The 14,834-nt window shown below is 42.5% G+C and overlaps 1 protein-coding gene across 13 annotated transcripts in view; it reads right to left on the reverse strand.

The window, feature by feature from the left end:
- Nucleotides 1–3,249: 3,249 nt before the first annotated feature.
- TNS3 (tensin 3) overlaps nt 3,250–14,834 on the reverse strand; it is a 281,319-nt gene continuing 269,734 nt past the window's right edge. For 11 of the 13 annotated variants that reach the window (XM_055710374.1, XM_055710373.1, XM_055710375.1 and 8 more), the window contains 5 exons: nt 13,346–13,423; nt 8,868–9,036; nt 7,780–7,848; nt 7,587–7,613; nt 3,250–6,605 (listed from right to left, as the gene is read on the reverse strand). In XM_055710374.1, the coding sequence (XP_055566349.1) occupies nt 6,461–6,605; nt 7,587–7,613; nt 7,780–7,848; nt 8,868–9,036; nt 13,346–13,423 (488 nt within the window). In that variant the 3' untranslated portion in view covers nt 3,250–6,460. The remainder of the gene's footprint in view (nt 6,606–7,586; nt 7,614–7,779; nt 7,849–8,867; nt 9,037–13,345; nt 13,424–14,834) is intronic. The other 2 variants (XM_055710377.1, XM_055710376.1) reach the window with 1 other exon arrangement.

Here is a 14,834-nt window from a genome sequence, read left to right on the forward strand (position 1 = left end):
CGCTGAGGTCCGAGGGCCTCCTCTCATCACTGGCACGCCCTAGGTACAAACAGATATCACCCACTTCAGTGGGACGTTCGTGTCAGCTTGTGAACCAAAAGGCTGGGAACCTTCAGTGTACAAATCAACATAGTTCTCTTTATTTTTACAGCTGGATTATTCTACTGCAGTAAATACAAGCATACAAATTTCCTGGACCAATTCCACCCTACATTTTGATTCCCCATCCATAGTTTAGTTCCCTGTCTAAGTTTGCTTCCTTGTATTTTCTTTCACACCTGCCTTACAAAGGAATCACGACTCTATAGAATACAGGTGGCAACAGGAGTAAGCCCAGAAGTCAGATTTAATTAGGTGGGATTTGAATAGCTGTAGATTAAGAAAAATATTTGAGGACAGTAGGTACGCAATAAAAAGAAAAAAGTCATTGTGACGTAAAAAGCTAATTCTGCTTTCTCAAGAACTCTTGAACAAAATGTTAGACGATTTTTACAATGATTGAAATGTACTTTAATGTTTTTAAAGGCTTTCTTTTTTTAAAGGTTGTGCAGGAATTTGAGGTGAATCCATTTTCAAGACTGCTTACATTACCGGGAGGGCACAAGCAGTTGGTTACAACCTAGAGCAGTTTCCACGTAACACTGCCAAAACTGCATACCCAAGAAATCTTTATGGGGCAAAGCATCAGTTGTTTGTGGATCATAGAACCATGGAATGGTTTGGGTTGGAAGGGACCTTAAAGATCATTTGTTCCCACCCCCCCTGCCATGGGCAGGGACACCTTCCACTTAACCAGGTTGCTCCAAGCCCCATCCAACTTGGAACACTTTCAGGGATGGGGCATCCACAGCTTCTCTGCACAACCTGGTCAGTGTCTCACCACCCTTCCCATAAGAAGTTTCTTCCTTATATCCAACCTAAATCAGAAGTGCAAAATCCTGCACCTGGTGAGGAACAACCCTACACTCCAGTGTATGCTTGAGGCCACCCAGCTGGAAAGCAGCTTTGGAGATGACCTGGGGGTCCTGGTGGGCACCCGGTTGAACATGAGCCAGCTATGTGCACTTGCAGCAGAGAAGCCTACCAGTATCCCTGGCTGTGTTAAACCAAGTATTGCCAGCAGGTCGAAGGAGATGATCCTTGCACTCAACCCAGCACTGGTGAGGCTGCACCTGGAGTGCTGTGTCTGGATCTGGGCTCCCCAGCGCAAGAGAGACATGGACACACTGGCGACAGTTCAGTGAAGGGCCACAAAGATGATGAAGGGACTGGAGCATCTTCTCCGTTGAGGAAAGGCTGAGAGTGCTGGGACTGCTCAACGTGGAGAAGGCTCAGGGGCATCATACCAGTGTCTGTAAACAGCTGAAGGGAGGGTGCAAAGAGGACAGAGCCAGGCTCCTTTCAGTGGTGCCCAGGGCCAGGACTAGAGGCAGTGGGCACAAACCGAAACACGGGAGGCTCCCACCAAATGTCAGTGCTGTGTTTTTTCACCATGAGGGTGACGGAGCGCCAGCACAGGCTGCCCTGGGAGACTGTGGAGTCTCCACCCTTGGAGGTACTCAGAAGCCGTCCAGAATTGGTCCTGGGCAACTGGCTCTAGGTGGCCCTGCCCGAGCAGGGAGGCTGGACCAGATGAGCTCCAGAGGCCCCTTCAACTTCAACCACTCTGTGATTCCACAAATATTAAAAAATTAAAACTTTTACAAATATTTGCGCTTCATACAAGACCCTGAACATCTTTTCAAAGGAAGGAAACAGGCCTGGTTTGCTACCCCTTGCAGCGACACGTAATGCAAATCCCTTCTCAGTAATTCAGAAAGATCCTTAAATTCCCTCACAGCTCCCCTCTGCCCTCTTGGTTGCCTGCCAGCCTTGCTAGGTCTCCTGCAACCTTCCTGTTTCTGATTTCAGCTTTTGAGAACTTCTTCAGCTACTTGCCCTTGTGACTTCCTCTGCGCACACCACCCGATGTAGTTTACACTGTCGTAACCCTTGTGCTAGGTGTCAGCAGCAGCAGAGAAGGGATTTACTCTGCCTATCTAGCGTGCCAAATTGTCTTGTTCCAAGAGTTTTCTAACATAAATATTTAAAAAAAACCACAAGGCAGCAGCTTGTGCCCCTTTTAAAGAGCCTGGCTGTTCACTTCAGGGTCCCTCCAAAGAAATGATTTCATTGACAAAGAGTAAAAAAGAACAGGCCTCCGCAGCCTTTCAAAGACAAAAACGTAAGGGCTGAGTGCCGACTTGTTTAGCCTTGCCAAAGGAAGGCTGAAGGACACAAGGGGGGGTCAGATCTCTTGCTATAAATACCTCAGGGAGAAAACAGTTATTCACGCTCAGAGACAATGCTGGCATAAGAACAACTGCATATAAACTAGCTATGAATGCATTTAGCATGAATACTGAAAGCAGATCTTAATCCAGCAGAGCAGAGAGACCCCAGAGCAGCCTTCGAAGGCGCGCAGCAGCAGCGGCACACATGCGTGCAGTGGCATCCCCGCTCAGGGGCAAGAGTTTAACAGGAGTCTTGACTCCAACACAGAAGATCCATTTTACTGTTGCACCCCTGTCATCTGTTCTGCATTGTAATTCATTCCAATAAAAGATGAATGCTTCCCGTGAGTAACTCCACTGCGTGTTACGCCCAAGCATAAAGCTCACGGTGGCCTGTAGTGATGAATGACAGTCAAGCACACTGACTGAAAAACTCCCGCCAGCCTACGCCTCATAGAAAAGGCATCAGCATGACGTACCAGAGTTTATCAGCCTTGGGAATAATCCTGATAAAAGCATGTATATAACTCAACCTTTAAAACGTGGCTGACGCACAGCTCTTGTGCTTGGCAAGCTATTTCAGCTAGGGGTTAGATTTTTCACCCCCCTCATGCTCCTCTGGAAGTTTTCCCAATGTAGTCACAGTGGAGGCACAGTTAAATGGGTACAGACATCTCAGAAGATGACATCATGTATTCTCCCTTTTTTCACTGAAATATGCAATGCAGGTCAAAGGCACTTCTCCACCATCGTAAGTGCAAACGAACTACAAAAATCATATGCTGTAACTACACTTGAACCACTAACAGGGACTCGTGATGTCAAGCTCTTGAAAGAAATCTTTAGGAAACAAAACTAAGACCCTGTTTCAGTACGCAACCCCTTCTTACTTCACCAAAAATGTTTTACTCATCAGCTGGTTTCGGATGTCAGCAGGTAACCTTCTTTCAGAACAGACTGCCCCGTAACATGGTGCTTTGAAATTTCACATTCATAATTTTATTAAAATCTGAATAGAGGCGATATCTGAAAAGCAGAGAAAATGACTATACAAAGAATTTATAGAACATTCATTTACACACTGGAGACCTTTTGATGCTTCTTTACAGTTTCAAGAAAAAGGCAAAAATATTCACTAGTAGGTAAATCCAAGGAGGAAACATTAAATTTTTAATGATACTGCTGGATACACAGAAACCATTTAATTAAAAACATGGCTTTTAGCGTTTTTGTAGTTTAACACTGTACGATTATAGTAGTACATTTACTAAGCAGGTTAATAGGAGTGTGGCTAAATACAGGTGTCAATTTGCTGTCATTAGTTATGAAATTGCATATACACATCTACCAAAAACCTTGAAAGTGCTGTATTAACTATTTAGTCTTGTATTTGCCATGAACGCAAGTTACGCGAATATCTTTGCTACATACACTACATAACGGTACATACCGAACTATTTCGCTTTGTGCATTTTTTAATCCATTAAAAAGCAAAAGCACGTGGCAATATACCATCCAAAGGAATGCATAATAGAAAACCTCCCTTAGAAACAGGGCAACTTCTTTTTTCCCCACTTACCAAGTACAGCTACACTCCCCGGAAACACCACCGGGAGCATCAGCGTGGAATTCCTTATGCTCTTGAATTCAGCAGGCCTTGAGAAAGCACAAGGAATAAAAAATAAGGCCCTCAATGGAAATGATAATACACAGGGAAAAAAACCCACTTTATTTTCAGCCCAAAGGCTAACACTTGGTGTCTAACAAGACACACTTAAATTTAAGTATCATCTACAGAAGTGAAAAAATAGAGTAAAAAATTCCTCCTCGTTTCAATGTTTACAAGGCATCAGATTTAAATCTAATTGAGAATTAAATCTAGCTGAGCTGTCAGCTGAAGAAGTTCACTAGGCCCCAACTGGCTGACTAGATTAGGCAACTGGGTCCTTGGTGTACCAAAGTAGTATGAAAAGGAAACTTGTCCTTTCAAAAGGATCAAAGCTCCTGAAAGTGAAGAACTGCATTCTTTTTTGGATGGTACATAAACACCATTTAAGTAGCACACCTTTGTGTCAGAAGAACAGAATTATTTGGTACAGATCAGAGGCACTTGCCTTTGTTGCTTCAACGGTAGCTACGACACTTTGGATTGCTTCACCCTTCTACACACATCCCATGCCCACCACTACTAACACACCACCTCCTGGTTCAAACAAATTAAACTTCAAATCTTTCTTCTCTCCCCCTCTTTCCCTCCGCCTTCCTTTTAAAAAGCATAAAGTCATTTATACAAAATCCAGTTACACAAATAATTTGGTAGTGCTTTGGCTATGCACTGATCAAGGCTTCCATGGTCCTACTACTTGAGGAAATAGGAAGAGAGCTATTAAGAAAAAACAGATCATAATTTACACAGGACAAATGTTGTACAAATTGGCGGAACCTTCTGCCCATATAGCCCAACCAGAGTTTCCCACTGCATTTAACCATTATTTAGTAAAACTGGATAAAAGGATTAAATCCTACAAGTGGGTACAGTTAATCGAGTGCTGCACGCATCAGCATGCCAAATGCAGCCTGTCATTTCATTCTTCAGGGTATTAATATAATGATGACAGTCACACATCAAAGAAACAGAGGCAATGAAACTTTTCAGCACCATCATGCTGAAGTTGCTTTATTACCCTCAGCTCTGATGCAGGGCTCCGGTACTGCTCTTTTTGGAGTGCACCGGAATTACACAGCAGACCTCAGTGGTTTACTGTCCTCATGAAAGTTCCCACTGTCACCTACTTTATCAATTTTCTGTAAAGCTAACTAGCACTTTGTTACGCATTTAAAATACTCACGTGTTTAGAAAGATACAGCAATATGTACAGAAGTGACGACTGTAGAAATCATGACATAAATGCTTTCAAGAAATGGGACAGAATAACAAAATAAATTCCATTCCCTTTTGGATCTCCTGACTCAAAGAATTATTAAAAAATAACATTATAAACCAAGAATTGTTCCTAGAGATAAAAAATAGCCAAAAATTCCCCCCCAAATCCAATAAAATGGGGGCCAAAAGAATCCACAAATACAATTATGTATTAGGTAGGGGAACAAATGTAACTACCAAAGCAGTATTGCAGAGATGGGAAATGGGAAGTTATCTTGGTGCTGTAAGACAAAAGTCAAAACATGAGACTCTATTGTCTATAGCAAGGCACAGGTTATACACATTTTTACTTAGGCAAAACAGTACTGAAGAGGCAAAGCTCAACAATGGTCTAGTTTAAGAATATCCGTATGACACATCAAGATCTGAGATCCACTATAAATAATCTGGTGCAGGTAAAAATATATAAATTATAAAATTTTCTTCTTTGCTTTTCCCTCATTTTTATCCTGTAATTATTAAAATACAGATTCTTCCCTGCTTAGTTCTCTGTATAAAAAAATAGTAATACAAAAAAACCCAGTTACAGAACAAGACTTCCACACAGCCTTTTTTTGTTCTGCCACCTCTCCCATTTTTTACACTAAAACAGCCCAGCCCTCTTAACACTAAATACAGAGCAATCTCCCTGAATATTCCACATTGCCACTCCTTTCTTATCAGAAATCAACTTGCACAAACCTTCTCTTCACATACATCTTCCCCTTCCTCCACTCAGCTCCCATCACCGATCACACGAAGATGAAGGGAAGAGCAAATAGTCTTCCTCAGACCATCATTCTCTTAAGAGCATGTTTGCAAGGCCTACAGCTACCATTGATGCAACTACAGCAAGTGTCTTTGCAGAGGTTATACAAAACATTTTCTGCACAAAAAAGTAGCGCAGCCTATTGAGTATTTCTGCTCCAATAAATGATGAGAAACAGCATGTGAAAATATATTAGAAACCTTCAGGAGAAAAGTTTTCCATTTATGCTTCATTCAGGTACGAGCTACATGGGTTTGGGTGGCATCCAGCTGCTTTCCCTTTGTCCTTTGATGTAAAACCCAAAGAAATAATGCTTTGTGAAGTCAGAGGCATCTTCATAGAAAAGGCTGAACTCTTCCAAACACGATGTGGGTCGCCCGTCCTCTGCTTTCCTTCTTGGGAACGACAAGGTTCAGACGCTGCTGCTGAATAGGCTTTCTGCCTCTCACAGTGCCTTCCTTCAGTGAGGAGCTCCGAGCCAAGGATGGAAAGGCATCAGATCTTCTTCTGGGAACCGATCATGACCTTTGATACAAAGTTCACAATGGCACTGGCAGGCTGCTCCGGATCGTGCTCTGCGAACAGGTGGCACACGTTGTCTGTGGCACTGCCTTGCTTCCTGGCCACAAACCCGAACACTCTGCAAAGGCAACAATCGCAGCAGATCAGAGAACAGACAACACATGCATCGCCTCGGTGCATAAAGCGAACAAAGACGCTGCAGAAACCCAAAGCACAAACTGTCAGGCTTCATCTGTCCTGATGGACAAAGGTCCTGCAGGACTGCTGCAGGCAGCGGTCCAGAGGCAGCAACCAGCTCCAGGGCTCCCAAGTGGCTCAGGACAGTCAGAATCAGGGCAGGGGACCATCGCCTTCCTCCTGCTCTTGTCCAGACTGCATCCTGCGCTGGCGGTCAGAGACATGCTGCTGATGCTGGGGGTGTATTTAATCTGCTTCAGTGCTGCTGTTCTCTTACCTGCCCTGGCGAAGGGGGTGGTGTGAAGGGACAGAGCACTGCAAACAGGACTTAAGCCATCTATTGCTGCTCCTTTCCAGAAACCAGTGCCTGGGCTGTCTGTTTAGCTTTTTTTTTTTCTTTTGGTGAAAGTGGGACAACAATGTTTGCCTTCAACAGAAAATGCTTTGCAACCCACTGGTAATTACATATTTATGCCACACACTACCACACACCAGCATGACTAGGAGTGTTTTCACTTACGTGCCGTGTGAGGGAATTCTGGTTTTTTTTTTTAAAGCTATCAGTCTAAGTGAGACAAATAAGCTTGTGTTAGTGTTACTGGACAAGCAGAACAACAAAACTGAGTAGCAAATGGCTCTGTTTTCAGCTCTGTCTTTAGTCAAATCCCAGACCTGCAAATGAAATAAACCACACTAGGTCTGGCTCCAGACATCCCACCATCGCAGAGTCAGGCCCTGACTTAGAGGTGCACGTGAAGTAACCAAATTCTAATTACAGTGGGCAGAGAGACTTTTGTCTCTGGACAGCTGCTTTCCCTCCTACATCTCTGACAAAGATCATTTAGAACACTAAGAAAGTGATCACTGCAATGATATTCCTAAAACATTCAGTTAAAAGAGACCCAGACAGGTGTCCACTTACTTTGCAGAAAGGCCATCTTTCATCCACCTGGTCGTCCATTAAGAAAGCAGTTAAAAAAAAAAAAAAAAAAAAGGCAGGGGGGAACATGACACGGGACGGGAGGGACAGAGAAATAAAAATGAAACCTATGTTAGTATTTTTTGTAGAACAACAATGCAAACAACATATTAGAAATACTGTTTGTCTTCCTTACTTTCTGTCCTGTGGATCCAAAGCACAGAAAATAACCGTGTTGACTGGATAATGTCGCCGAAAAAAGAGTCTGAATAGGAAGAAATGTTAAAACAAGTTTTAGGAACAGTTAACATGCTTAAAATTTTAAACAATAAACAGATCTGAAAAAGAAAATATATTTCTTCTAAATTAAAAAATAAAGATACATATTTTTTGCTGTCTCCGAATGACTTTGAAAGCCACCTGAACCGCTCCAACCAAATAAATCTATAATTAGAATAGCAACGTCAAGTTTTTGATCCAAAAGAAAACTGACCCTTGAGCTAAGAAAAAGACCGACAAATACAAAATGTACTTTTGCTAAAAACTGGCCTTCTGATTAGATACTACATGTGAGTGGGAAGTACAACTTCTTGGAAACTTGCGAATAATCTGATTGTATCGTTTCAAAATATAAGCACTCCTAGGCATTATAATTTAAGGTTTTGCCCTTGATCTGCTATAAATGCTTGTAGATCCCACAGAATTAAAAAGTCAGTCACTTTTTTTTTTTTTAACCTATAATGACTTCCCATTGTTCTTCCTTTGTTATTGTCAGTTTTCATATCTAAAGACTTTGTGGCAGCCTTAAAAGCGTTCAGTACAAAGTAAATATAAAATAACTTTTTATCACAGCATTTTACAGGTTATCCAAAGCACTATTTCAAATGCCAGAGATACACAGTGGTTACTGAGGTCAGCTCTGTTCAGTGGTACTGGTGAAAGAGACTGTGAAGGCAAATTATTTCACTGAATAGGTTGCACATCAAATGCTGGCAAAGCCATTCCTTTCCCTTTTTTATGAGAAATAACAACAATGAAAAAAATGCCATGGCAAGGTGACCTCCCCCAGGTCAAAGCTGCCATGTGGAAGTGACGTCCACACCTTAGAACCTTCATTCTCCAGCACTGCAGACAGCTGACCCTGCCACCATCATTCTTTACAGACAATTGCATTGACCTCAGAGACAGAGGCTGCAGAATCTCACCAGGAAAATCAAATCAACCACAGCCAAGACTTGCTGGGGACACCGCCGGATAGTCTCTTCCCACCCCTCTTTTGCTTACTTTCTTTGGTTATCTGTCAACGTGATTCCCTGTGCAGACACCTTGAAATGGACAACGGTTGAGATGGGGGAAGGATCCTGCATCAGCGTCAGGCTCAAGGCTTTCTGTACCGCCTGGTAGCCCGTGAGGGACTCCATCTCCACCGAATTCAGGTACCACACGTTACACGCTGTAATGGAAGAGCGGAAAGACTTTCACAGATCATTACCCGACAGCAAGCAAAGGGGTATCTTCTGAACAAAACCAAGTAAAACGTAGATTTTCCACCTTTGTAAAGCAAACAGGGAATACTGCCAGCAAACTACCAAACCTTCTACGTGTGCCCCACCTTGTCCCACTGCTGCTTCATAGTTTGGAATTTTGGAGGTCATAGGCCTTCTGCCATCTCTTTGCTTTTAACACCTTTGTATTTAAGCCAATGTCTGTATTTATCCATTACCTACAGATCCTGAAATTTAAATAAACAGAAGACAGCAGCAGAAAGAGAGGCCGCTCATAGGTACTACTACAGCAGAGGCATTCCCGAGGGGAAGGAATGAGGACATCTTGCTTTTAAGTTCAATTACAGCAGCCAGTAAGAAAATACACATTTTTTGCAGCTTATGTTCACACATTCTACACTTCCAAATGGTATTTAAACTATATTCAAAGGAAACCATTCACTTGTTTGGCACACCAAGAACGTTTTCACCCTGCAAAGAATTGAGGGATGCTGCAAAGCTCTGTTCTTATTAATTCCATAGTGTTTTGTATGTTTAGCGATTTTAGGGCAAGCAAAACAACTTCTACATTGAAAAAAATTACTGACTTGTGTATTTTTAGGTCTGTTCTTTACCATGCACTTATTTCTAAAAGCCCTACTTCTCTCCTAGAGATACCAGTAACTTCTGAAGTACGTCCATTAAAATAAAAGCTCATTGATTTCTAAGGCTACCAAACAGTTGAATGTTTTCACCTGGTCTCATATCAAATCTGCAGCGAGCACTAGGAAAAGAAATACTAATATTATACAGCGTTATATAGTAGCACTATAGCACTGTATGCTACTACTACATGGAAACAGTGCCATGTAACATTATACAGTATTAATTACTACTATTATATAGTATTAATAGAATTATTCACATGCTTAAATACTTTTGGACTGTGGTACAAAGTCAAATTTACCAGCAGATCAAGAACGTTTTTGAAAAGCCCTCTTAAGTCTTATTCTACAGCACAGGCAAGAATGATTAAACACATCCGTAGAGAAACACTGGTACCAACAGACTTTGTGTTTTGGTAAAAACATTTGTGTAGCTATCCAGGACAGAATTTACAATTCTGGCAGTTGACACATGCAGATTACCATGCTAATATTTCATTTCTTTAGCAGTTTAGCTTGGCTTGCCAACCTTGCTATAAAAGCAAAGATTAAACTAAATCTAAGAGCTTCTCTTTTCACACGGCTGTTCTGTACTCTGACAAAAGCTTTCTCCTATGACTGTCTACATAAAATGCTCAGCTAGACATCAGCATTTTCAAACCAACGAAGTGATCATACCGTTAAAGACTGCGTAAGCCTAAAATTGATTCCCGCATGATGGTCAGCCCAGTAATTTCAGGCTCTGAAGTCTGTCAGTGAAAGAAGGGATCCAGAGGTCCGATTTGCTTGATTTCTAAGCGTAAAATTTCCCAAACATATTGGCTCATTGGTGTGATATAAGCTCTGTTTGAATCAATTACTATACAATCCATGCAGAGAGGGACTTAAGACTACCAATGGCAAGTTCAACGAGGCCCTTCATCGCTCAACAGCTTTCTGTCATGTCTATTCCAAATTGTAAATAACATTCCCAACTGTAAGCTCTCCTCTTCTCACATCATTGATGGGTATGCTTGGTACAGACCTAAAGCTCTTCATGCCTGCCATATTTCAGTCACACTCCTCACCACTTCTGAGACCCAGATGAAGGGTTTCCCTCCCTCCTCTGCCACATGTTGCACTGGTGTCGACACACCACGCTCAGGCTTTGTTTCCCAACACAACAGCCAAGCAGTTTGCCTAGACTGCCCTCAACATGACAGTTCAAAAGCAAGTCACCAAATACAGTAGATCCTCTTTCTTCTGTAGTACAAAAAATAATAAACGGAACCTTTTTCAAAAAGTGCTGGAAAGTGCAAAAATGCCAGCTTAAAAAGGAGATTACAGGAAAAAGGAAACTGAGAATGGCTGAAAGATTTCTCATTTAAGAACATCATGCATGGTCTGATGGGGTAGCAAATGACAGCGATGCCACAGAAACACAGTCAAGGCTAGAACAAAAGGAGAACATCTGTGCCCCGTGCAGTGCAGCTGCCCTGTCTTCCACAGGTGGCACTTGGTAGTCACATCCATGCTCCCACCAACACCTACACAACGTGGCCACTGAGTAAATCCTGCTGCTTTTAGCCTGGCAATGTGCTCTGTTCAGGATGCTTAGTTCCTTGGCTGTATTATTGGAAACAGACAGGAAGAACCAGGATTTATTTGGGGCAGAAAGTTTTGCCACCAAGCCGAAAAGTTAACAAAGCAAGGTTTCTTCTAGGGAAAAGCCACTTATCTGTATCGTTTCTAGTCTTCAGTTGTCACTCTCTAGGAAGCAAAGAATTTCTGGGCAGCTTGTGCATTTAGATTTGACTGGAAACGCACATTAGGTTTTTTAGACAGCTATAAAAACAATAATTCCAGGAAAAGACAGCCTCATTTTTTTGCTTGTGCAGTAGGATAAGGGTAGGGTAAAGCAGGGCAGCGAAAAAGTGCATCTGCTTTAACTAAACTGCTGGCACTCACATAAGCTCAGATAGTTGGCAAAGAAACAATTTACATGCTTCAGGTCTGCACTCCACAACCTGAATGTCTCTATGACCGGAGAGGGACCTCTGAAACAAGGAAAATTAGTGGGGTATGATGTTTTAAGGCAAAAAAACCCCTCTGAGAATCTCTCCTAGCTAATTTATCTATTCAGGTTTCAAATCCTTACTTAAAACCAAAACCAACAAGAATAACAAAAGGAAAAAACAAAAAACCTACTAAGATCCCCAAATGATCCATGATGTGACAGCTCCCACAAGGAGTTAACTGACTACTGCCCCAGCTGAATTAAGCATTCTTTTTCTTTGAAAAGCACTGCCTGAGCAAGGAGAAACCCAGAAAAGATATCACATGCCCCTTTTGCTGGGTTTTCAAGAGGGTAAGTTCTAAAAAAAATTCATTCTCCTTCTTTGGGTTCCCCCCCCCCCCACTGGGCACAACCACCACCAGCACAGGCAGACAGAAAGGCCAACACTGCGCTCACTCCTGGCACAGCCTCACAAAGGCTTGCCAATGCCTCAGCCACACATGCCTGCTCGATTACAGCACTCAAAGTGGTACTTCAGATTCCTTTTTTTGCTGCACAAGCAAGAGGCAACACTCTCTCTCCTCCACAGCTGCTCAGCTTGGCAACGGCCCCCTTCACAAATGCCCCAAAACGGGTGAGGGCAACGAGGCAGCATCCTCCCAAAGGTGCGCTTGGCCACAACCCTGGTGCTTGTGGCTCCAGCGACAGGCTGAACTCAAAGAGTGAAATGCAGTGCAGGCAAAGAGATCCTGGGGAGAATTCACAGCGCAGCCTGAAGCCCAGGCACCACGGACAGGATCCCCCGGGAATGCCCACTGCACAGGGGAACGACACAGCAGCTGCATTTCTGCTAAGCCCAGCCTTCAGATTACGAAGGGGTACTCGGCGCTCCACGGCCAGTAACAGTGGGTTGGGACACCAGCACGGTTTTTCAGACAGGCTATTTCACTAGCTGTCTCTGGGTCAGCTGCACATAAACAAAGCAGAAGAGAAGCAGAACACGTCTCTACACCTGCACGGGTACTGCAGTATGCATAAGAATCCATAAACCAGCATCCAATGTAAAAGACACTCGTCATTTCCTAACAACATGTAGCATGAAGTGAAGCACAGGGCAATGTTTTTTAATGTTTGGGTTTGGGTTTTTTTTTTTCAGATCAATGGGACAGTAAGCATTTTCCAGCGGTATTGTTGACCCCTACACTGAGAATGTAACCCTACTGAACACTTCCCTTAGTTGCCTTTTGCAGACCTCGGAAATCATTCACGAACCTCTGCAACCACAGTTTGAAAATATCTTCTTTAAGTCCATCAGTTCTGAAAGCAACATCACAGCTCAAAAATTGCTGTGTTTGCAGCAACCTATGCATACGTCACATTCTCACTGCAGACACAACAGGAAAGCAAACACAAGGTTGTGGAACTTAGAAGCTGGTTGCAGAAAACAGAAAGAACTTGGTACGTATCCTCACAGTGCCCTTTACACTTCTACACAGCACTCTAAATTTAAACTGCTCCCTTTAAACATCCTTCAGTCCAGTCTAAGCTTCAGCTTCATCCTGCCTGTAAGATACAAAATTCGGTGGCAGTCAAATACAAAGAAAAAGTTTAACAGACCTGCACCCTGTTTGAGAAGCTCCGCTGCCGAGTTTGCAGCAGTTTGTGGGGAAGTTTCTGCTATCTCCTCCAAGGGATCTGTAAACAGAAAACACTGTCCATGTCTTGTTTGGACTCGAACTGACAAATCAATGCACATTGTCAAGCATGAGCTTAGCTTTTGTAATTGCGATCTCATCTACTGGACAACCCTTGGCCAGGAACACTGAACAACCCTGTATCTGCAACTATAGTAATTCATGTGAGTTTTGCGCTGCATCAGTTTTTTGGCTGCCAGCATGGCAGGAGGGATGCTCAGCCTTTATTTACTGACAGTAAAGGACGTAACTACATAGCATAGGCTGCAGGGACACACGTGATGTGACGTTAAAATAATACCAATAGCTATATTCCCTCATCACAGCCTTGAAATTTTTTAAATAGTGTGATTTTAATTATCTCATTTAATTTGCATAATTTAAACTAATTTAGTCACAAAGACTCTGTGTTTCTACGATAAAATGAATTAATTGTATTTTGATTCAGAAGGTGACAACTTAATCCTTCTTTCCTCATGTAGGAAATGAACATCTGAACTATTAAGACAGCAGCGGAATGTTTGCCCCCCAGTCTTCTGTTAAAACTAGTGAGAAATCTCTCCGTTGGTATGTTATTTCAGTTATATAAATGCACATAAAAAGATGTCACTTACTGCTCTGTTTAACGCAATGCATGCTGTCTTTGAATACACTTGAATGAGGAAGAGAGCAGTCACATGGTTCGTGACACCATTCACACATTTAGAGTTATCCATACACTTTAAATACTCCACCCACTGCATCCAGAATCATTAACCACAGAAGAGAAGATCACCTTAAAATGTGTGATGGTACCGGATGAAAAACATAAATCCAAAATAAAATTTCACTGTGGTATGTTTATTTAGGACCTGGCAAATGTTTCAGCGCTGCACCTCTGCCAGAACAGAAGGAGGTTTCCATTTTAGGTGAGGAGGATAAGGAGAACAAGCCCACCTACCACCCTGTTTTCCCATATAAAGATATCCCTGGTCACATCCACCATAGCAAGTTTTGGGGCTAAAATGGTTTCATTAATGTATTTGCGTAATTCAAATGCTATGTCTGAACACTGACATATGGCCTTTAACAAAAGTTTAAAGAGTTCAGTAGAAAACCACAAGAATGTTTAACATTTCAATAAAACATCTGATGTTAACTTCATGTGGGAGAACAACAGACGACTGGATTACAGGGCAAGCATAGTTGCGTTTGCTGTTGTCTTGCGAGTGGTTCATTAAATCACCATAACCAAAATTAGAATTACAGTCCCACAACACAACACAGGCTGTTTCATCGTTTACTTCAACGTTTTGACCTGTGCAAGCTGCTATTTCCTTGCTGCCCGTGTCACACTCAGGGCACCTTCTGTTCTTTACCTACTTGCCTTCCCTAAAGCCCTTCTGCAACCCAGACCTGAACATGCAGTTACA

The sequence above is a fragment of the Falco cherrug genome, chromosome 4 (assembly GCF_023634085.1).
Source record: "Falco cherrug isolate bFalChe1 chromosome 4, bFalChe1.pri, whole genome shotgun sequence".
Taxonomy (NCBI): Eukaryota; Metazoa; Chordata; class Aves; order Falconiformes; family Falconidae; genus Falco; species Falco cherrug.